Source organism: Bombina bombina, chromosome 4 (genome assembly GCF_027579735.1).
Source record: "Bombina bombina isolate aBomBom1 chromosome 4, aBomBom1.pri, whole genome shotgun sequence".
Classification (NCBI taxonomy): domain Eukaryota; kingdom Metazoa; phylum Chordata; class Amphibia; order Anura; family Bombinatoridae; genus Bombina; species Bombina bombina.
Genome location: NC_069502.1, coordinates 416264827 through 416288318, shown reverse-complemented (window position 1 = coordinate 416288318; position 23492 = coordinate 416264827). Strand labels below are relative to the sequence as shown.

Here is a 23492-nt window from a genome sequence, read left to right as displayed (position 1 = left end):
AGAAGTGAGGGGGATGAGTAATTTTGTACTAATTTGGTCTCCTTGGTGTAATGGGGATGATAAATATATCCACCTTTAGCACTAGTCTCCAGAAGTGTCCAGAAAATTAACAGGAAAATACATGTTGGCATTAGTAAGATGATAGTAAGATGATAGTAAGATGATAAAACAACAAATACATTAATTAATATGTGTTCATTTTTCAAGAGAAAACAGAAGTGAGGGGGATGAGTAATTTTGTACTAATTTGGTCTCCTTGGTGTAATGGGGATGATAAATATATCCACCTTTAGCACTAGTCTCCAGAAGTGTCCAGAAAATTAACAGGAAAATACATGTTGGCATTAGTAAGATGATAATATTGGCCTTGATCACAATCTCTAGGCTGTGTTTTCTTGGCTCTTTTTCAGGCATAACAGGCACAATCACAATAGTGCAATTGTGGCTGATTCCCACACACGCAAACAGGTTTTCTGAACCTTGGTAAAAGTCCTATTTTCCCTATAGAACCGAAAAGGAGATCACAATACTTTTTCGAGACACTTTTCAACAGCTTTTCCAGACCGTTTTTTGCTTTTCAAATGTAACACCTCTAGACTTTTGATAATTTGAAATGGCATTTTGGACAACTTTAAGACTATTTATCATCTATTTCCAAGCAGTCTATCATCTTCCACATATGTTATACGATCTGCAATGGCCACAGGAGACATTCTACAGGTTTATTAACATACATGGTATCGATTCATTAAAGCTCCATTTATTGCTAATAGAGAGGCTGTATACAGGGAACTCGGCACACATTTGAATATGCATAGCTTTATATACAAATGTATATATGTTGACTATGTGATATCCAGAACACCTAAGAGGATCTGTAGAAAAAAAAGTCACTTCAGGACCCCGATATCTACAAATTATTTCATATTTAATTTTAAAATTTGATTGTAAGTCACATTCCCACTTTCAGGAGGATGCTGTGCTCCTTCTCAACGTCCCACATGGAAAGTCGCCGAGATCCGCCTGACTCAGCTGCGGCTGCGCTCTGACTAAATTTAAAGGGCCATCCACTGATTAGAGGAATCCCCACCGTGAAGACTCAGGTGTGGGAGTCCCTATAAAAACTCAACCAGCCCTTCATTTTGCCCTATTCAGAGCATTCTTCTCTGGCTCCTGTGTATGCTTAGCTTGCTCCTGAGGCCCAGCATAATTGCCTTGATACCTGTGTATGCTCACCTTGCTCCTGATACAAAGCATGCTTGCCTTGATACCTGTGTATGCTCACCTTGCTCCTGAGACCAAGCATATTTGTTTTGATACCTGTGTATGCTTACCTTGTGCCTGAAACCAAGCATATTTGCATTGATACCTATGTATGCTCACCTTGCGCCTGAAACCAAGCATATTTGCCTTTATACCTATGTATGCTCACCTTGCGCCTGAAACCAAGCATATTTGCCTTGATACCTGGGTAGGCTCACCTTGCTCCTGAGACCAAGCATACTTGCCTTGATACCTGTGTATGCTAACCTTGCTCCTGAGAACAAGCATACTTACCTTGATACCTGCAAATGTTCACCTGGATCCTGAAAGGCAAGCAGAATTACCTGATTGGTGTATGCTCATCCTGTTCTTGAAGCTGTGTCTTCTGTATCTACCTGGTATCCCATGACAGTCTCACCAACAGTACGCGCTGGGTATTCTGTGCCTGCTGAGAAATCTGTGTCTATTATACCAGTGATGTGACAGTCTCACCAACAGTACCCACTGGATATCCTGTGCCTGCTGAGAAACCTGTGTCTATTACACCAGTGACAGTCTCACCAACAGTACCCGCTGGGTATCATGTGCCTGCTGAGAAACCTGTGTCTATTATACCAGTGACAGTCTCACCAACAGTATCCGCTGGTTATCCTGTGCCTGCTGAGAAACCTGTGTCTACAATACCAGTGTCAGCCTTCCTAAGATCAGCTGTGCCTGCTGAACCTAATAGGTATTCTGTACCTTTCCCTATTCTCATCAAGCACCAGTGTATTGTGGACTTTTAGTGATTTTCATCAGATTGTTCTGTATTCTCAAACTGCACTATTTGCTGTTCTTTTTTCTTTGCAATCAGTAAAGCTTTCAAGAAAGAATTTCATTTGTTCTGTGTATCTGTCCCTGCATTCTGAGTTCCACACATACACCCGCTCCCTCACACCCATCGTGATTGTCATTAACAGTACAGGCATAAGTGAACTCACAGTTACTAATGCTTGTTCCAGATTACTGGTTCACTAATGTAGGTGCAAGCATTTTAAAACACACTCTTGTGAACGAGTTTGGACTTAGCCTGCATAGAGTCTCGCCCCCTATAAAAACCTGTTCATGAAGGTGCAATCTTATTTAAAGGTCTCTTAGGAAGATACTTACAGTTTAAAGAATGCTATAGTCCAGTAAAAAATATATATATTATAAATGTTTTGCATAGAAACTCATAGTCACGGAGGGTGGTTTCCGGTGAGAAGGCGGAGCTCTAACACAAGGTGCTCCTGGTCGGTGTTCTGGCCGATGGCTGCTACTCTAGCCTTCACTCATTGCCCCTTGTTACCCTGAGGTCCGGGGCGTACAGCGTGGCAAGGATATCGCCTACTGGAAGGGAAATGGAATTGGCCGTTTGTGCCACCGGATACCGCATCTAAGTTGTCTCAATGGAGAGAAACTAACCAACGAGAAAGTAAAATCCTACCTACTCATATCTACGTGTCCGGATTGGACCTGGCCTGCCCGGTGTCCCTCCCTTGAAACGGAGCTGCGGTGTAGCTGGGGAGGAGGCCTGGCCACAGCGGAGTGGAGCTACCAAGGTAGCAGTGGTGGTGGCACTGAGTGACTGCTCTATCTGTAACGCTGAGGAGAGCGGGTGTGAGGCACGCTGATCGGAGGGCTGGCTGCCTACCAGGAGGAAGAGTGGAGGAATTCGAACTTCGCGCCCCTGCAGGTTAGCAGCGTTTAGCCCCAGATTCAAGCCGCAGTGTTGGGCACTCCACAAGTATACGGAAGAAGCACTAGAAGGCACTCTGGGTAAGCTGATCAATACAAGTGCATTCCAGCTGCAAGAATCTCTGCCCCAGAAGCACCGCTTTGGCTCCACAAGTATCTTTGCATTTTCTCTTATTCCATCTTAGTCTGCTTGAGACGTGAAGACTGTCTAAATTAACCTCAGTGCGGTTTTGCTGGAGGAATTACATGAACATAAGGGATCTGAGCTATAAAAAAGTATTTCCCTTTATTTTGTCTGCTGTGAAACCCTGGGTGTGCCCTTGGAGCTCCATAGGAGGACGGTATATTTTGGGTTTTGCTTTTTCACTGCGCCTAGCAGGCTGAGGGTCCTGATATATCTATTGTCTTGGGCGCTCCAGGATCAGGAGGGGACTTTACCAAGTTATCCCCCAGTCACTTCATCCTTCATCCAGGAACTTGGGCCTATCTTAAAGCTATGCAATTGTTGCTCTAAGTGCATGGTTCTGTTTTTGACTGCTTATTTATGGTGGTTCAGAAGCCTCATTGTTTAAATCTGAATGTCATAAGCCATCTATGTTAGATTTAAGGGGCTCTTGCAGGTCAGATATGGCATTTATTCTTATTTTGCAAGATACACACTGACCAATATTTCGTGTATACTATTGGCCGCAGAATACTGGGCTATTTTCTGATGCTCTAGGTATAGAATCAAACATATTTGTTTACTGTCTTCCCCCTTTAGCAGTTTTCAGGCATTGCATCTATTTTTTCTTTTTTATCACCTAAAATGCCGGTAAAATCTAGGGATAAAAGGAATGCAAAATCGGGGGACACTAGTATAGACTCTTCATCAGAGAACGTACCAGCTGTTATAGACACCCAGGTTCTGATAGGCCAACTTACAGCCATCTTCTCCCCCCAATTTGAGGGGATAAAGAAAGAATTGGGAGTTATCTCTACTGAGATAGCCTCCCTTTCTGCTGAGGTCAAGCTGTTTTCAACTCGCATTGGGGAAGTGGAAAACAGAATCTCCTCACTAGAAGACAGGGTGACAGCCCAAGAGGTTATTATTCAAGCCCAAGAGGCCAAATTTAATAGTATGCAGTTACGCCTGGAGGATCTCGAAGATCACTCCAGGCGTAACAATATTAGGGTCATTCTCCCTGAATCCCAAGAGTTTGATGATCTAATCAAATTCTTTTCTTTTACTGTCCCTCAGGCTATTGGCATAGCAGCCCATTTATTACCCTTAGCAATTGAGAGGGCGCACAGAATAGGTCCTAGAAGAGACTCAGCTGCTGGCCCGGTGAAACCTAGGATGTGTATTTTCAAGCTACTCAAGTTTCAGGACAAGCTAGAGTTACTGAATGTTAGCTAAGAAAGCGGGTACTTTGGTATTTGGGAACAGCAAGATTTTGCTGTTCCAAGATTTCTCGGCGGAGACTTCCGCGCGGAAAAGACTCATGGCCCCTTATTGTTCTAAGCTGATCAGTAGAGGCATTAAAACCAGTCTGTTGTACCCAGCTAAAATTATCGTTGAGAATAAGGGGGTTAAATTGACTTTTAATGAAGTCTCAGAGATCAAAGAATATATGAAGACTTTAGAACCTCAAGAAACCTAGGAACTAGAGTATGACAATGGGCGGTAGGTCGCCCCGGATTCTAGGTTTGGGTTGTAAAATTGTTTTATTTAGTTTGTTTTTTTCTTAGTTCAATGTTTTTATTTGTTTAAACGCACAGATGTATTCAGTATTTGTATTTTATTCTCTAAGGAGATATGTCGAGTTTTTGATTATATTTAAAGATAAAGTACAAGTGATAAGTTATCTGGTACTTGGGTGTTTTTTTTTTGTTTTTGTTTTTTGTTGTTGTTTTTTCTCTCCCTCTTTGTTCTCTCTCTCTCCACTGCCCCCCCCCCCCCCCGCCAATGTTCCTTGCCCAGTGTATGACTATATCAACTGTAAGTAAGGAGATTAGATAATGGAAGTTGGATTAAAAATACTATCTTGGAATGTGGGAGGGATTTCCTCAACAGGGAAGCGTAAATTAATTATTAAGACGCTGGCCAAAGATAAGCCAGATTTGGTCTTTTTACAGGAAACCCACTTAGATGGCATTGAAGCTGCTAAGCTTAAAATTAAGTGGGTCGGCGAGGTAATTTCCTCCTCTAGTTCTGTTAAAAAACGTGGTGTGGCGGTGTTATTTCATAAAGACTTCGATTATAGAATTATTAACATAGAGATAGATCCCAATGCTCGTTATATTGTACTTCAAGTTATGATTAATAGTGTAAAATATGTTTTTTGCAATATTTATGCTCCTAACAAATTTTCAAGTATATTTTGGGATCAGATCCAAAATAAGATATTCCCATTTCAAAGGGAGAATCTAATTCTATGCGGGGATTTTAACATGACTATGTGCCCAGAATTGGATCGTTTTTCTAATAAGAATCAGGTAGAATACAAGAAAAATGCCAAATATTTTAAAATATTTTGTAACAAATTTGGTCTAATTGATATCTGGCGTACTCAGAACCCCTTATCTAGAGCTTTCACGTGCGAATCGAAGGCTCATAGGACCTTTTCTAGGATAGATCTTTTCCTAATTTCGGAATCATTAACTATTTTTCATTCTAAAGCTGGAATTGGTGAATTCGTGTTGTCTGATCACGCTGTCATCTTGTTGTCTCTGGCCAGAGTACAGGGGAGTGACTTGTCTGGTCCTGCTTTTTGTTTCCCCCGTTTTTTATATGCTAATCCAAGATTTACATCCTGGATTAAGAATTTGTGGCATGAGTATGCTCTATTTAATTCAGACTATAGACACAAGGTGGAGATTTTTTGGGAAGCAGCTAAAGCTGTGGTACGGGGAGAAATTATTGCGTATATGAGCATTTGTTCTAAAAAGATCAAGGAGCAAGGGAGTCTATTAGCTAATAAAGTAAGGGTAGCCTATAGGAATGTCCACTTGGATCCCTCTCCACCAAACTGGTCACTATATCTCGAGGCCAGAAAGGAAAGAGAGGTATTTTTGAGACAAAAATCTCAGGAGGAAGAGGCAAGATTGAACTTAAAGTTCAAGAGTTTCCAAGGGTGTTCTGCAAAGTATTTGGCTTGTCTTACTAAGAATAGGAAAAAGAAGAACTTCATTGCAGTCATTACAGGGAGTGCAGAATTATTAGGCAAATGAGTATTTTGACCACATGATCCTCTTTATGCATGTTGTCTTACTCCAAGCTGTATAGGCTCAAAAGCCTACTACCAATTAAGCATATTAGATGATGTGCATGTCTGTAATGAGAAGGGGTGTGGTCTAATTACATCAACACCCTATATCAGGTTTGCATAATTATTAGGCAACTTCCTTTCCTTTGGCAAAATGGGTCAAAAGAAGGACTTGACAGGCTCAGAAAAGTCAAAAATAGTGAGATATCTTGCAGAGGGATGCAGCACTCTTAAAATTGCAAAGCTTCTGAAGCGTGATCATCGAACAATCAAGCGTTTCATTCAAAATAGTCAACATCGTCGCAAGAAGCGTGTGGAAAAACCAAGGCGCAAAATAACTGCCCATGAACTGAGAAAAGTCAAGCGTGCAGCTGCCAATATGCCACTTGCCACCAGTTTGGCCATATTTCAGAGCTGCAACATCACTGGAGTGCCCAAAAGCACAAGGTGTGCAATACTCAGAGAGATGGCCAAGGTAAGAAAGGCTGAAAGACGACCACCACTGAACAAGACACACAAGCTGAAATGTCAAGACTGGGCCAAGAAATATCTCAAGACTGATTTTTCTAAGGTTTTATGGACTGATGAAATGAGAGTGAGTCTTGATGGGCCAGATGGATGGGCCCGTGGCTGGATTGGTAAAGGGCAGAGAGCTCCAGTCCGACTCAGACGCCAGCAAGGTGGAGGTGGAGTACTGGTTTGGGCTGGTATCATCAAAGATGAGCTTGTGGGGCCTTTTCGGGTTGAGGATGGAGTCAAGCTCAACTCCCAGTCCCACTGCCAGTTTCTGGAAGACACCTTCTTCAAGCAGTGGTACAGGAAGAAGTCTGCATCCTTCAAGAAAAACATGATTTTCATGCAGGACAATGCTCCATCACACGCGTCCAAGTACTCCACAGCGTGGCTGGCAAGAAAGGGTATAAAAGAAGAAAATCTAATGACATGGCCTCCTTGTTCACCTGATCTGAACCCCATGGAGAACCTGTGGTCCATCATCAAATGTGAGATTTACAAGGAGGGAAAACAGTACACCTCTCTGAACAGTGTCTGGGAGGCTGTGGTTGCTGCTGCACGCAATGTTGATGGTGAACAGATCAAAACACTGACAGAATCCATGGATGGCAGGCTTTTGAGTGTCCTTGCAAAGAAAGGTGGCTATATTGGTCACTGATTTGTTTTTGTTTTGTTTTTGAATGTCAGGAATGTATATTTGTGAATGTTGAGATGTTATATTGGTTTCACTGGTAAAAATAAATAATTGAAATGGGTATATATTTGTTTTTTGTTAAGTTGCCTAATAATTATGCACAGTAATAGTCACCTGCACACACAGATATCCCCCTAAAATAGCTAAAACTAAAAACAAACTAAAAACTACTTCCAAAAATATTCAGCTTTGATATTAATGAGTTTTTTGGGTTCATTGAGTACATGGTTGTTGTTCAATAATAAAATTAATCCTCAAAAATACAACTTGCCTAATTATTCTGCACTCCCTGTAAATATAGGGAGGATAGGTTTTTCAAACCAGGGGAAATTTCTCAGGCATTTCATAATTATTATCAACAACTATATTCTGCAGTCAGTATTGATCAAGGAAACCAAAGAATTTTCTGGTCTAAAATTAATATCCCTAAAATTCAAGCCAATGAGCTAGCAGGGTTGAACCAGCCGATTACCCAAGAAGAGATCAGCATCGCTATCGATAAACTTAAATTAAACAAAGCAGCCGGCCCAGACGGGCTCCCTGCCGAAGTCCTTGAAAGTGGAACTGTTGTTGTTTTTAGAGGTCTTATATAATAATTATTATTTAGCTGAGAAGGCTATTTCGTGGCATTTTGCTGCTGCAAATATCTCACTAATATTAAAAAAGAATAAGAACCCGGAAGATCCGGCCTCTTATAGGCCAATATCAGTGCTTAATACTGATTACAAAATATTGGCGGGGATTATTGCAGCTAGATTCAATGTTTGTTTACAGAATCTGATTCACCAGAACCAGACTTGTTTTATGTCATCAAGAAACTCGACCAGGAATATTCGTAAGGTCACTGCATTTTTGGATTATATGTGGAATCTGGAGGCTGAATCCAATAAGGCTGTAATCTTAGATTCAGCTGTTTTGACCTTAGACGCAGTTAAGGCTTTTGATTCCATTGTTTGGGAGCATCTATTTCGAGCCTTGGAAAATTTTGGGTTTGCTGGTAATTTCATTCAATATATTAATAAAATCTATTCCAACCCCATCTCTTATCTGGTAGTCAATGGAACTCGCTCTCCAGAGATAATTTTACAGCGCGGCACTAGACAAGGATGCCCTTTATCCACTCTGTTGTTTAATGTGGCAGTAGAACCATTGGCGATTAGATTTCGAGAGGTGTTGACGGGTATCTCATTAGGCCCTCTTCGTTTAAAGACCCTGCTTTATTCAGATGATATTTTATTATTTGTAGGAAATGTATGTCAGTCCATCATAGTGATTTTACAACTTCTCGCTGAATTTAGTTCGTTTTCTGGTTACGTGGTGAATCTGGAGAAAAGTGAACTTATGTATGTGGGTAACAGCTCGCCTTATGCAGGCAACATTCCATTTAAAGTGGTGAATACAATTAAATACCTGGGGTTAGAATTACATAAAAACCCCAAGTTATGGTATGCTGCAAACTATGCCCTATTATTTGAAAAAATCAAAGTAGATCTTCAGCTTTGGGCGTCCTTCCCGCTGTCAATTTCTGCGAAGGTAAATTTGATAAAAATGATCATCTTTCCGCGCCTTCTTTATGTGTTACAGAATCTACCTATTTTTATATCTAATTCAGATATGAAAAAGTTATATGGTTATTTTTCTAAATTTATCTGGAAAGATAAAAAACCCAGAATTGCACTGGCTAAGCTTATGCAGAAAGTTAACTATGGTGGTCTACCATTGCCCGATATCAAGTTGTATAATATAGCGACTTGGGTAAAATTTGCCCTAGACTGGGTGGCTGAAACTAATCTAATAGCGGATTATCAAGAAGAAACATTTTATATTCGTCCTTTTTCGCTAAAAGCTATTTTACATTGTAATCCCAGACAACTTCCGTCTAATATTTGTAGAATGATGTCATTTAAAAATATTGTTATAGCATGGTATAAATTCTGTGGCTATCAGGGGATAGAACCCTCCTTTTCGGATTTCCTCCCTATTCGAGGTAACCCCAATTTTATACCGGGTATTCATCAAAAGGTATTTATATCCTGGGAAAATAATGGCCTATTCTTAGTTAAGCAACTGTTGGGGGCTGATAGGTCGATACACACAGCCGAATTTTTATTTTAAGCTTACGATCTTCCCAGATCAGATTTGTTTGCCTATTTTCAGATCCGTCATTTTGTTTATAATCAGAATTGGTTGTTTGGAGCGATGGCAGAGTGGTCAGACATCAGAATTCTAATTAAAAAATTTAAATCCGGTATTTCATCCATTTCCCTAATGTATGACATCATGCTTTCTAAACAAAGTGAAAAGTATCTGGTCAAGATTAGTAACTGGTTATATCCAGTTATTCCGGAGTGTGGTAATGAGAGGGTTATTCAGAGTTTTAATATTTTAAATAAATGCAGGGTATCCATGAGCTGGAAAGAGTCACACATTAAGCTCCTGAATAATTTCTACATGCACCCGCTTAAAGTGAAAAAAATGTTTTCCTTCAGCCCAAGTAATTGTCCACGATGCTCTAATCTAAATGCGGACTTATTCCATATGTTTTGGTTCTGTCCCAAAATTAACCAGTTATGGCTTAAAATTATTTTTTGGTTTAATGCTCTCTACGACATAAATGTTTCTTTAGCATTACAGGATGTGGTTTTATTGTTTACTTGTCCTGATAGTAGTCATTCTCGTTTGATTCGTATCTTGAATACGATCATCTTGGCGGTTCGTCACCTTATACTTGTAAATTGGAAGGCGAACACAGTGCTGCACCTTTCGAGGGTCCTTAAAGAAATTCAAGGACAAGTCATCTTTGAATCATATCACTTACAAGATGCCTCCGAGAAGAGAATTGATGACTTTCTGCAGGGGTGGTCGCCAATTATCATGTCCTATTCCACTCCTGTACAAAGGCAGATTCTTTCTCCGGTTCGATCGACTACTAGTTTTGCAGAATTAACTTTGTTGGGCAAATTCCCTGCCTCTTGGATAAATTCTGGTCCATAGCTTTCTTTGGTTCGGATGGGTCGGGGCGGAGAGATGGTTCGGGGTAGACAAAGGGAGGGAGGGTCGCGAAGGAGGAGGGAAAATCAACAACTATTTTTTTTTTGTCTTTGTTTGTTGTTGTTCTTTTTGCCCATGAGTTGTGTTTTATGTTATTTCAAAAAATTTCGCAAGACATAGCAGATTATTGCTAGCAAATGTATGTTTTGTTTTGACCTGTTTCTGTTGACTTATTGTCGGTATGCTTTGCTGATCTCGTTAAATAAGAAATGATGTATTGTCTTGTGGTGATCAATAAAAATAATTTGGAAAAAAAAAAAGAAACTCATAGTCACTATTTTATTTTCAGTTTACAACAAAATGAAAACAGGCCTTTAACAATAAAAATAAATAAATATTGTTTAATACTATACTTGTGAAAGTTGCAAATCGACCATATAGCGATAGAATAACAGTGCACTGTCTGTCCATCCTGAAAACCTAAAAGATGCATTTAGATTGATTAGCAGTGGTACAGATATAAACAAAATGCAAGTTAACTATGAAAGTTGCGACTAAGTGATGTTTTAGAAAACAACAATTTTAATAACACATGTACTGTTAGTGACAATATGACAGTGCAAATGTGACTTACAATCAAATATTAAAAATAAAATCTAAAATCACGCCATTTGTAGATGTTATTGTCCTCAAGTGATATAGAAATATGCCCATCATGCCAAGTTACGTATGGTAATCATATAGTTACTGAGTGTTGAAGATGTCTTGCGATGATAATAGGTTAATGTCACACATTGCACGGTTTTGGGAGACCTACCAGTTTCTGTTTCAAAAACAGGTACTATATGAGGAAGAGTTTTGGTTGAAAATTATTTCACTGTGGTCGTTTTTAAAAACAAAACAAAAAAAAAACGATATAGCATTGTGATGACTCAAGAATTTTGGCTCCCATTATGGTTAGAAAGCATTTTCCAAGCAAATCACTGATGGATTGTAATCAAGGCCAATTCAGAGACATGCAATTCATGTAAGTTTTCTCAAGAAGAATAGGGAGGGGCCTAGCAGTTACGTCTTACCTAATAATATACAACTTAAACTTAAAGAACTGTAGAGGAGCAAGAACCTTCTATGCATACATACCACTCTCAGGTTGTATATGGTTGCAATGATTGACAGAGCAGTCAAAAACAGAATGGCTCCGCTGTATTCAAAATATCCATTACTCATCCAAAGACTTAAAGAATAAACTTGAGAAACATAAAATGGATTCAAAATCTTCAAAATAAAAAGAGAAGTTAGCAAATCAATTTTATTTTGTAATAAATTATCATCTTAATAGAACAGCAAATTGTCTGTTTTACCAAAACAGTGCATACATTTTTGGTATATTCTCATTTCACACTTTTACATCTTCCCATCCAAAGGGTATAATCCAGTTTTCGGGGTGACTAATGCTTGCGAGCAAGCAATATAAGAATAACACTATTGTGTTAATTTGAGATCGCTTTAGAAGTTAAAAAAATGTGTTAGCTTGAATGTAACAGAATTTAACAGGCTATGGCTAGCTTGACTTAAGATACATTAAAATACACTGTAATACTCATATAAACACTATCTGATAAAAAATATTCATATTCATATTAATTGTTATATGGTATATAGACATGTATTTGACTACAGAAGGCTATAGTATACAGGATTTATATATATATATATATATATATATATATATATATATATGTCTAAAAATAATTCTGTAACAATATTTAATAATGTGTTTTACTATGTATTTAATGTAAATATTTCACATTCCAATGTTTATGTCATGACACTCCCTTGCGCCGCTCTAGCTGTTGCCAGGGATGTGGCAGTTGCTGGTCTGGCTGTTGCCAGGGATGCGGCGGTTGCTGTGAGCGTGCGGCGATGACATTATCACCGCATGTCTATTCCATTCTCAAGCTGGATTCTTTGAACTCCTTGGCGCGAATCAGCGCCTATGTAAGTACCTGCATAACCTACATTAACTGCCCAAGTATAGGTGTTACTGTGTGTGCTCCTAGGTGCTTTATTACTCGAATTGCTGGATTGCCTTAATATTGCTGAACTCTTCTTGTCTGACTTTGCTGCCTGTTTAACCTTTTAATTGCCGGATTGCCTTAATATTGCTGAACTCTGCTTGTCTGACTACTCTGCCTGTTTAACCCTTGAATTGCCGGATTGCCTTATCATTGCTGAACTCTGCCTGTCTGACTACTCTGCCTGGTTTACCCCTGAACTGCTAAAATTCTGTATTATTTTTTGTTGCTGACCTCTGCCTGTTCCTGACCACTCTATTGGTTTACCCCTGAACTGCTATACTGCTGGATTGCCTTTCTGTTCCCGAACTCTGCCTGTCTCTGACCATTCTCTGCCTTAATCTTATTCCAGAGAAGGACTACCCTGTCTACCGTGAGTACCGTTTACCTCATTTGTTACACACACTTTGTTCTGGGATATTTCCTTATCCTTTCGCTTGACTCGGGATAAGAAGACTACTGGCCAAGTTTGGTCTGATAGGCAAATATCCCATGAGCATTACAGTTCTTTACATACAGGACAATGTTATTTTTATCTTTCTATACATATCTGTATATACCTATACTTATACATCTATTCCTATATACTGTATATATATACAGTTGTGCTCATAAGTTTACATACCCTGGCAAAATGTATGATTTCTTGGCCATTTTTCAGAGAATATGAATGATAACACAAAAACTTTTCTTTCACTCATGGTTAGTGTTTGGCTGAAGCCATTTATTATCAATCGACTTTGTTTACTCTTTTTTGCATCTTTCATTCAGTGCTGCACTGACGTTTTTTGATTCTGAGTCATGGGGAAAGCACAAGAATTGTCAAAGGATCTGCGGGAATAGGTAGTTGAACTGTATAAAACAGGAAAGGGATATAAAAATATATCCAAGGAATTGAGAATGCAAATCAGCAGTGTTCAAACTCTAATCAATGAGGGGTTCTGTTTGATAACATACTGCATTTATCTTGCCATCAATTCTGACCAAATTTCCTGTGCATTTGTAGCTCACACATCCCCAAAACATCAGTGATCCACCTCCGTGTTTCACAGTAGGAATGGTATACCTTTCATCATAGGCCGTGTTGACTCCTCTCCAAATCTAGCGTTTATGGTTGTGGACAAAAAGCTCAATTTGGTCTCATCACTCCAAATGACTTTGTGCCAGAAGGTTTGAGGCTTGTGTCTGTGCCATTTGGCGTATTGTAAGCAGGATACTTTGTGGCATTTGCGTAGTAATGGCTTTCTTCTGGTGACTCGACCATGCAGCCCATCTTTCTTCAAGTGCCTCCTTATTGTGCATCTTGAAACAGCCACACCACATGTTTTCAAAGAGTCCTGTATTTCACCTGAAGTTATTTGTGGGTTTGTCTTTGCATCCCGAACAATTTTCCTGGCTGAAATTTTAGTTGGTCTACATGACCGTGGTTTGGTTTCAACAGAACCCCTCATTTTCCACTTCTTGATTAGAGTTCGAATACTGCTGATTTGCATTCTCAATTACTTGGATATCTTTTTAGATCACTTTCCTGTTTTATACAGTTCAACTACCTTTTCCCGCAGATCCTTTGACAATTCTTTTGCTTTCCCAATGACTCAGAATCAAGAATCATCAGTGCAGCACTGGATGAAAGATGCAAGGGTCTGTCAGGAGTCCAGAAACTCATTGACCTTTTATAGACACACACTAATTACAAGAAAACAGATCACAGGTGAGGATGGTTACCTTACTCAAGGAATGGAGGCATCTTCCTGAGGGTACTAGCGTGCCAGTGCTCATTCTTACTGACCTCAAGAATCTAACTTATCTTTCTGAAGCAAAACGTTTGTCGCCCCGACAGGCCAGATGGGCGCTATTTTTGTTTCGGTTTAATTATGTGGTCTCCTACCTGCCTGGTAATAAGAATGTTAGGGCTGATGCCCTCTCTCGACAATTTTTGCCTCTGTCCAAGGAAGAGTCTGTACCTACTCCAGTTATACCTCCTGACCATATTTTGGCTATCATTCGTACTAATTTGACTTCTCCCTTGGGGGAGGAGATCCTGGCTGCACAAGCACCTCCTGAGAAACCTAGTGGTAAGTGTTTTGTTCCTGAGAATCTTCAAACTAAACTTTTGCACACTTACCACTATCCGAAAGCCACAGGTCACCCAGGCAAGAACCAAATGATTTGGTCTGTCACTCGACAATTCTGGTGGCCAGGTCTTCATTCTGATGTTGCTGTGTATGCTGCCTCCTGCTCAGTTTGTGCACTGTGGGTCTTCTTCAACCTATTGCTAATAGTGAGCGGCCTTGGACACATCTTTCCATGGACTTCATTGTCGAGCTCCCAGTTTCCAATGGCAATACTGTTATCCTTATGGTGGTTCACCATTTTTTTCTAAAATATCACATTGCATTCCCTTGAAGGAGTTGCCTACCGCTCAGGAGCTTGCTTCAATTTTTTGCCCGGGAGGTCTTCCGTCTACATGGGTTACCTAAGTAGATAGTGTCGGACCGGGGTAGCCAGTTTGTCTCCAGATTTTGGAGTTCCTTTTGCTCAAAAGGGGATCCAGTTTTCCATCTCCTCGGGATATCACCCTCAATCCAATGTGGCTGCGGAACGGTCTAATCAAGCTCTGGAACAGTTTCTCCGTTGCTATGTCTCAGATCACCACAATAATTGGTCTGAACTGTTACCTTAGGCAGAGTTTGCTCGTAATAGTGCTATTAATGCTTCCTCCAAGTTATCCCCGTTCATGGCGAATTATGGGTTTCAACCATCCTTGTTGCCTGATTTATTCATGTCTCAGGGTATTCCGGCTTTTGAGGAGCATCTCCGGCAACTCCATTCCACGTGGGTGCAGATTGAGGATAGCCTTCATCGTTCTATGCAGCGCCAAAAGCTCCAGGCTGATCGTAGGTCGTCTGCCCGCGCCTTCCTACCAGGTTGGTGAGAGAGTTTGGCTGTCCTCCCACAACTTGAACCTTTGTGTGCCTTCCAATAAACTGTCTCCCCGTTATGTTGGTCCTTTTTGAATACTCTGACGGGTCAATCCTGTGGCCTACGCTCTTGACCTTCCTCCTGCAATGCACATCTCCAATGTTTTTCATGTCTCCCTCTTGAAACCATTGGTTTGTAATCAGTTTACCACTGTTTTGCCTTGTCCCCATCCTATCTTTGTTAACAACCATGAGGAGTATGAGGTCAGCAGCATTATTGACTCTTGTATGCCGAGGGGCCACGTACAGTATTTGGTTAACTGGAGGGGCTATGGTCCAGAGGAGCGTTCATGGGTTCCCTGCTCTGATGTTCAGGCTCCCACCCTCCTCTGTGGCTTCCATGCCCATTTCCCCAATAAACCTTTTGTCCTCCCACGGGGGAGGTGTCGTTGAGGGGAGGGTACTGTCAGGGTTTTTTCTCTGCTTTGTTTGCCATGTGCTGCTGGCAGCCATTTTACTCACCTCTCTTGCTGACTCTGGTGCATACTGTGTGATGCTGCTCATTTCCTTCACTTCCTTTTATGGCCAGACTGGTGTACATCATCTGTGTGAGACCGGATGCAGTCTCAGAAATGTGATGTCATCACTTATTATTTAAAGGGCCTCTGTTCAGTATGATTTGCCCTTGCATTGTCTTAGACCTGTTTGTGAGAGCTCCTGTGTATTAACTGTCTGTCTGAAATTCCTCCTGGTTCCTGATCCCTGGCTTGCTCCTGACTCTGCTGTTTTCCTGGTTCCTGACTCGGCTCGTCTGACTACTCGCTTTGGCACCTTACTCAGCTCGTCTGACTACCAGCTCTGGTTTTGATTCCTGGCTTGTTATTTGTCTTGTGGACTTTTTATTATGTTTTACTATTAATAAAGGTGTGATTATTTTTCCACTTCTCGTCTGTCTGATTCCTGGAACCCTGACACCTATGTTGTATTTTATAGTGTTTGTTGAAGTGTGGGTGCTGGAATGTAGAACCAATTTGCATACCATTGCATGTAATGCAATTCCCACACTTGAAACATCCCTTCTTGGCAGACTTTAACCATGTGTCCTTTTGATAGGATTCCTTGGGGTCATTTTTGACCAAAATGTCCCGTATGTTCCTGGCTCGTTTATAAGCCATACAAGGAGGATGCAATCTCCAATTTGACAGACTCTTGTCCCCAAGGAATCCTATCAAAAGGACACATGGCTCAAGCCTCCCAAGAAGTGATGTTTCAAGTGCGGGATTGCATTACATGTAATGGTATGCAAATGGGTTCACCACCTTCCATGAGAGGATGGCCAACCATAGATATTCTATCAGGGAGGCGATCAAGAAGGGCTGTTCTGACCAACCAGTGGCACGTCACTTTGCCCAACAGAAACACAGTGTCTCCAGCTTAAGAACTATGATCATAGATAACATACCACCCCTGGCTAGGGGAGGTGACCACAGCAGAGCTTTACTCCAACGCTAGACAAAATGGATCTAAATCTTAGATACAGTGAAACCTAAGGGTCTCAACATACAATTGGACTATGGCCCCTTTATATGATGATCACTGATATCATATACAACTGGCATCATAGTGCTTTGTTTCTTTCATGTTTTCTCTGCCGTGTCCTATATTCCATCTAACTGGTGCAAGGGATTTAACTTTGTGACAAAACCTATTTGTGCAGTTTTTTGCACTCAGCGCTGATATACCGATATGTCATTCTACCCTCCTAACCTGTATTGCTATATACATGCCCTGATATGCACATTCACAGCAAAAAAGTTTTCTGTTTCATTTGATTTGTGTCCATTGTACACAGTGAGTTTTTAACATCTGTCAGTATCGCTACAGCTTCATACAGAGACGCTCTCATCACCTCCTACACCACACAGAGCTTCCGATATGGAAATTAGCCATGTTCTAGGCCTCAACTCTGTTATCAATGAAGGGGCAGGTTGCACCAATGATAGATTGCTGCATATACTGGAAGGGGCGTGGCCTAAGTGACAAGCGCACAGACGTGCAACCAAGCAGTCTTTTGCTAACAGGCAATTAAGCATTTTAGAGGATATATAAAGCTGCAGTGACCTTTTGTTTTTAACACGTTTTTTGGATGTCAGGCTATGCCATCTGCCTGAGGAACTGTCGATCCATTTGATAAAGCTGCCAGTTAGGCACCGAAACGTCATGGGACTTTTTTACCTTTGAAATTTGTCATTAAATCTTAAGTTTTACTACTAACCTAATGAGTGCTGTCTTTCTACTGGACTATATATATTTTATATATGCATATTAAGTGTAAAATATAAGTTTATTATTGAAATAAATGTATAAAACGTGTTTTAAAGGGATATGGTATATGTTTGTGTGTGTATGTGCTTATTTGTATGAGTAAATGTTTATATACATATATACCATATTTTTCGCTGCATAAGACGCACCTGACTATAAGACACACCTAGTTTTTAGAGGAGGAAAACAAGAAAAAAAATATTCTAAATCAAATGGTGTAGTAAACTATTTAATAAACTATAACAGAATAATAAAACAGCAGTCAACAGTGGAATAAAGAACCATCATCAGTGTTATTAACAAATAAAGAGAGACTTTAAGGTTTTGAGTACTCTTCTAGTCTGTGTACCCCAAGAGCTCTGAATCGCTAGAGTCAGAATTTAAGAAGCTGAGATCACAAACATCACTTTCTATGCTATCGTCAGATAAGAAATCATCTTCAGTTCCATTCAAAGCATTGCTAATGCTAAATTTTTTGAGTAACTGTACAATGATTTCCTCCTTCACTGAGTGCCATGATGTTTTCACCCATTCACAAACTTGAGTGATAGAGGGCCTCTTCATTCATCCAGTAGGTGTCAGATTATGATTACCAGCAGCCATCCATTTGTTCTACTCTTCTGGCATGGCACATAAATGGTTTGTTGATGGAAACGTCGAGAGGTTGCAACTGGCTGGTAAGACCTCCCGGAATTACAGCTAGATGAGTCCTTACTTCTTTAAAGCACTTTTTTGTAGTTTCTCTAATATGTGCTCTAAACTGGTCAAGCACTAATAAGGCAGGTTTTTTCAGAAGCCCTCCAGTACGTTTGGACCACACTTTTTCAAGCCATACTCTCATTTTATTTTCGTCCATCCATCCTTTCTCATGAACATGTACAACAACTCCTCTTGGAATCACTTCTTTTGGAAAATTTTTCCTTTTAAAAATTAACATGGGTGGCAATTTGGTGCCATCTGCACAGCAAGACAACACAACCGTGTAATGGGTTTTCTCATGTCCGGAGGTTTTCACGTTTATAGTTTTGGCATCTTTGAGATCAACAGTCCTATTAGATGGCACATCAAAGGTTAGCATATTTTAAACCCATTTTTCTTCCTAGCATCAATTACAAATTAATGAAAAAACAGAATCTTATTTTCATATTCTTTTGGCATTTTTTGCGCAATTCTAGTTTTGGTGCGCATAGCAAGGCCACATTGCCTTATAAATCTGTACCACGATGCTGATCCAGTAAAACCGTGAATGCCTTTCTCTACAGCAATGCGTTTGGCTTCATATATTATCATTTTTGTAGAGACTGATAAGCCATTATTCTGGTGATGTGTGATCCATTCTTTCATGGTCACGTCTAACTGTAGCCACTTTGCAGCATGCCCACGAAAAGTGTGCTTACTTTTATTCACTTTTTACAGCTGATCCTCCTGTTTCCTCCACTCTCTTTTCATTTTTTCAGTTGGAGGTGGTCCAAAATGTCTCTGCTGCTGCTCTGTTTCCATGCTCCTTTGCATAGTTTACTACCTCTAGTTTAAAAGGAATCTTATATGCTATTCTTTTCTGCTTTATCATCTTTGTAATGGTATGTACGGGGGAGGTTTTCTGCAAGAAAATACAGTGATGAATAAACTGTCAGTAATGTACCAGTAGCTCCAATGTTTACCACTGAGTGCTGACCATTTGCGTTATCTCTGAGCATGGTCTTACCATAATTCAGAAAACACACTCTAGTTGCACAAATCAAATAGAATTGCATCCATATTAAAGTACAGTAAGAATTTACAACTATCCTAATACTGCTTAAAGGGATAGGAAAGTCAAAATTAAACTTGATTCCGATAGAGCATGTCATTTTAAGACACTTTTAAATTCACTTCTATTTTCAAATGTGCTTTGTTCTCTTAGTATCCCTTGTTAAAAAATGAGCTGCTGCTAATTGGTGCCTGCACACATTTGTCTCTTGTGATTGGCTAAATACCGTAGATATTTTCAGCTTCCTGTCAGTAGTGCAATGCCGTCCCTTCAGCAATGGATAAAAAGAGAATGAAGAAAATGTGATAATAGAATTAAATTGGAAAGTTGTTTAAAAGTTGTTTAAAATTCAAATGTTCTATCTTAATTATAAAATAACATTTTTGGGTTCACTATACCTTTAAGAGACAGAAACAAACAAAAAAATGACTTTGTGCATCATATGTACGGTATACATATGATGTACAAAGTCCGTTTTTTTATTTGTTTTTGGGTATCATGTCCCTTTTAGTATCTTTTTTTTCTTGGTATCATGTCCCTTTTAGGAACTTTTTTTCTTGGTATCATGTCCCTTTTAGTATCTTTTTTTTTCTTGGTATCATGTCCCTTTTATGATATTTTTTTCTTGAAGTCCAAGAGCCTACATTTGTACCATGTTATGATTTAAAACACAGTCAAGGAATGAACAAGGAATGAACAAGTGCTAGGAAGCACCAGAAAACCTTTGGATTTATCATTTTGGAGCATTCCACAAGAATTCTGAGAATTAAGGAAGCAAACACGTTTGTTGTGTTCAAGGACCAGGGGAGGTGATATTTTAAACAAAAGGCCAATGAAGGATATAGTGCAACAAAATAACATAGGCACAACAACTGCAACCGAAATGTCTTGCCAGCATTGATTTTTACCTTAGCAAGGGACTGTAATTGAAGGAGTGAGGTAAAGGGAGGTACGCATGCGCACTACTATCCCGGCGAGACCAGTTGCTAGGTGACAAGAGGGGGAACGCCATCTAGATGACTACCGGTATTATGAATCATTCTTCACCCTCCAAGCAGCGTGCCGCCGGACAGACCCGACACAGGAACAGGTACCGTAAGTTAAATTGCAGGGCCCTGCCTTCTTCCAGCACAGTAAACCCAGCAGCCTCCTCTCTGCATCCTTCCCTCCTCCATGCCGCACAATCTCAGTATGCTTCCCTGCTTTTCACCCCTGCACTTGGATATTTGGCTCCAGAGCACACACACATTCACTCCATAAGACGCACACACATTTCCCTTTACTTTTGAGGGGGGGGGTGCGTTTTATGGAGCAAAAAATATGGTATATATATATATATATATATTTGTGTATGTATGTGTATGTATGTATAAGTATGTGTTCACATATATACCCACATACAAATATAAACACACACACAAATATATATATATATATATATATATATACACACCAGCCCTTTCCAGTCAAACACCTTGTAATATCCCATATCCCTTTAAAACAATGTTAACACCATTTTTTGTTTGTATAGTATAAATAGTTGAAACAGCATTGTTCTTTACACAGAAGAAAATGTTATTAATATATACTGTATATATATATTTATTTATATTTATATATTGCTAATATTTAAAATAAAAATAACATGTTCTTCTAAGTGAAGCACAATGCAATTTAAACTAATTCTTAATGCACCTTCAGCTTTGGCGCACTTGGCTTAGAGCACCTTTCAAGTTAGAGTTCAAGCTAAAGCCAGAACAGGGTTTTGTAGTACTCCCCATAGAAGTCTTTTGGGAGAGAGACTTAGTGCATCTTCAATATCCAACCTCCAGGCGTTAGCTTAGCTGAGGCTTTCGCTCTAGCAAGAATTTTTTACTTTCAACTTGTAATATGAGTGCAAGAAGGAACGCTATTGATTTAACTTGAGCAGTGTTAGCGTTCCTTATATTAAAGGGACTTGGAAGTGATGCAGAATAACTGTGAAAAGCTAACAGGAGAATATCACCTGATCATCTCTATGTAAAAAATGAAGACTCTCTTTTGGTATGTGAATATAGTCCCTGTTCATTCAAACTTTTCACTGCATTCGGCTGTTTTTTCCTCTACTGCAACTCTCTTTTGGTATGTGTATATGTATATTGAACATATGATTTTAGGTTGTTAAGTCCTGCATTTAATGTAATGTTATTCCCAATGTCTTACTTCTAATGTTTTGTTAATTGCCATGTGATGTTCAATCCTTATCAATACTTGCTATTATTCATAAATTTATAGCTGTCGTATGCCATAGCTCAACCTCCTCCAAATTTTATTTTTTGTTTATTTTAACTTATCCTACCCTGACTAGAATCTAACTTTCCAATTGGCCTTTTAAATTGTCTTTGACTTGGTAATCAACTAATTTAATGGACCCAGCTGACTGCCCTGCCTGTATATATTTAACACTAATTTGGGATGTGCATTGCACAGGGGGTGCATTGCTTGGGCAGTGTGCATTGTCACAATAGGATATGTTCACATTTTTAAAGTGAACATTTTACAAGTGAGGCACTGAGATAAGAATTATACAAGTGAACATTTTATGTGAGGCACTAAGATAAGAATTATACAAGTGAACATTTTATAAGTGAGGCACTAAGATAAGAATTATACAAGTGAACATTTTTTAAGTGAGGCACTAAGATAAGAATTATACAAGTGAACATTTTATAAGTGAGGCTCTAAGATAAGAATTATACAAGTGAACATTTTATAAGTGAGGCACTAAGATAAGAATTATACAAGTGAACATTATATAAGTGAGGCACTAAGATAAGAATCATACAAGTGAACATTTTATAAGTGAAGCTCTAAGATAAGAATTATACAAGAATTGAAGAAGGATTGGACAAGGGGCAAGACATAAGGAAAGTACCTTTGTAATTTTGTGTTTTAAAGGGACAGTCAAGTAAAAAAAAAAACTTTCATGATTCAAATAGGGCATGTAATTTTGAACAACTTTCCAATTTACTTGTATCACCAATTTTGCTTTGTTCTCTAGGTATTCTTAGTTGAAAGCTAAACCTAGGAGGTTCATAGGCTAATTTCCTAGACCTTGAAGGCCGCTTCTAATCAGAATGGTTTTTCCCCACTAGAGGGTGTTAGTTTATGTTTTTCATATAGATAACATTGAGCTCACACACGTGAATTTACAGAGGAGTGAGCACTGATTGGCTAAAATGCAAGTCTGTCAAAAGAACTGAAATAAGGGGGCAGTTTGCAGAGGCTTAGATACAAGGTAATTACAGAGGTAAAACATGTATTATTATAACTGTGTTGGTTATGCAAAACTGGGGAATGGGTAATAAAGGGATTATCTATCTTTTTAAACAACTTGTCCCTTTAAGTATCTCTTTGTTTCCTTATGCAAGTGCTGCTGTAATTCTGTGTTTTATGTGTTTAATTTGCTCCCATTCAGCCACACTCTTATGTCTGGTAATAGACAAGGAGGTAGTGTAGGTAATTTACTTTCCTCTCATTGCAACTTTCAACTAATACAACCCATCTCTTTCCTCACTTTTTCCTAATTCGAAACCCACATGATTCGCTTATTCTCTAACCTCTCTATACGTGTTGCAGTCATATACCGCCCCCTGGCTCCTCAACTGAATTTCTAGATCACTTTGCTGCCTGGCTACCTTATTTTCTTTCCTCAGACAAACCTGCCCTCATTCTTGGAAACTTCAACATCCCTGTTGACAATCCCACTGCCTCCTCAGCAAAACAACTCCTGCAATTCACTTCCTCTTTTGGTCTGTTACAATGGACTGACTCTCTCTCTCACAAAGATGGTCACTCCCTTAATCTGATCTTTAGCTATTGTTGTATTTTATGAAAAAAACCTATAACCTTAATATCAGACTCTTATTTCGATGGACATTATTGGATATTGAAATGCTAAGGGAAATTTGTCTACAAAATCAAGGATACAAAGGGTTAAATGCACACTGACCTACA

The 23492-nt window shown here is 39.4% G+C and overlaps 1 protein-coding gene across 1 annotated transcript in view; it reads right to left on the bottom strand.

Annotated features, from left to right (window-relative positions):
• Positions 1-23492, bottom strand: part of LOC128656363 (probable cation-transporting ATPase 13A4) — a 299696-nt gene that overhangs the window by 251623 nt on the left and 24581 nt on the right. Inside the window, exon 5 of the mRNA XM_053710226.1 lies at positions 11566-11700. Within this exon, the coding sequence (XP_053566201.1) occupies positions 11566-11700 (135 nt within the window). The remainder of the gene's footprint in view (positions 1-11565; positions 11701-23492) is intronic.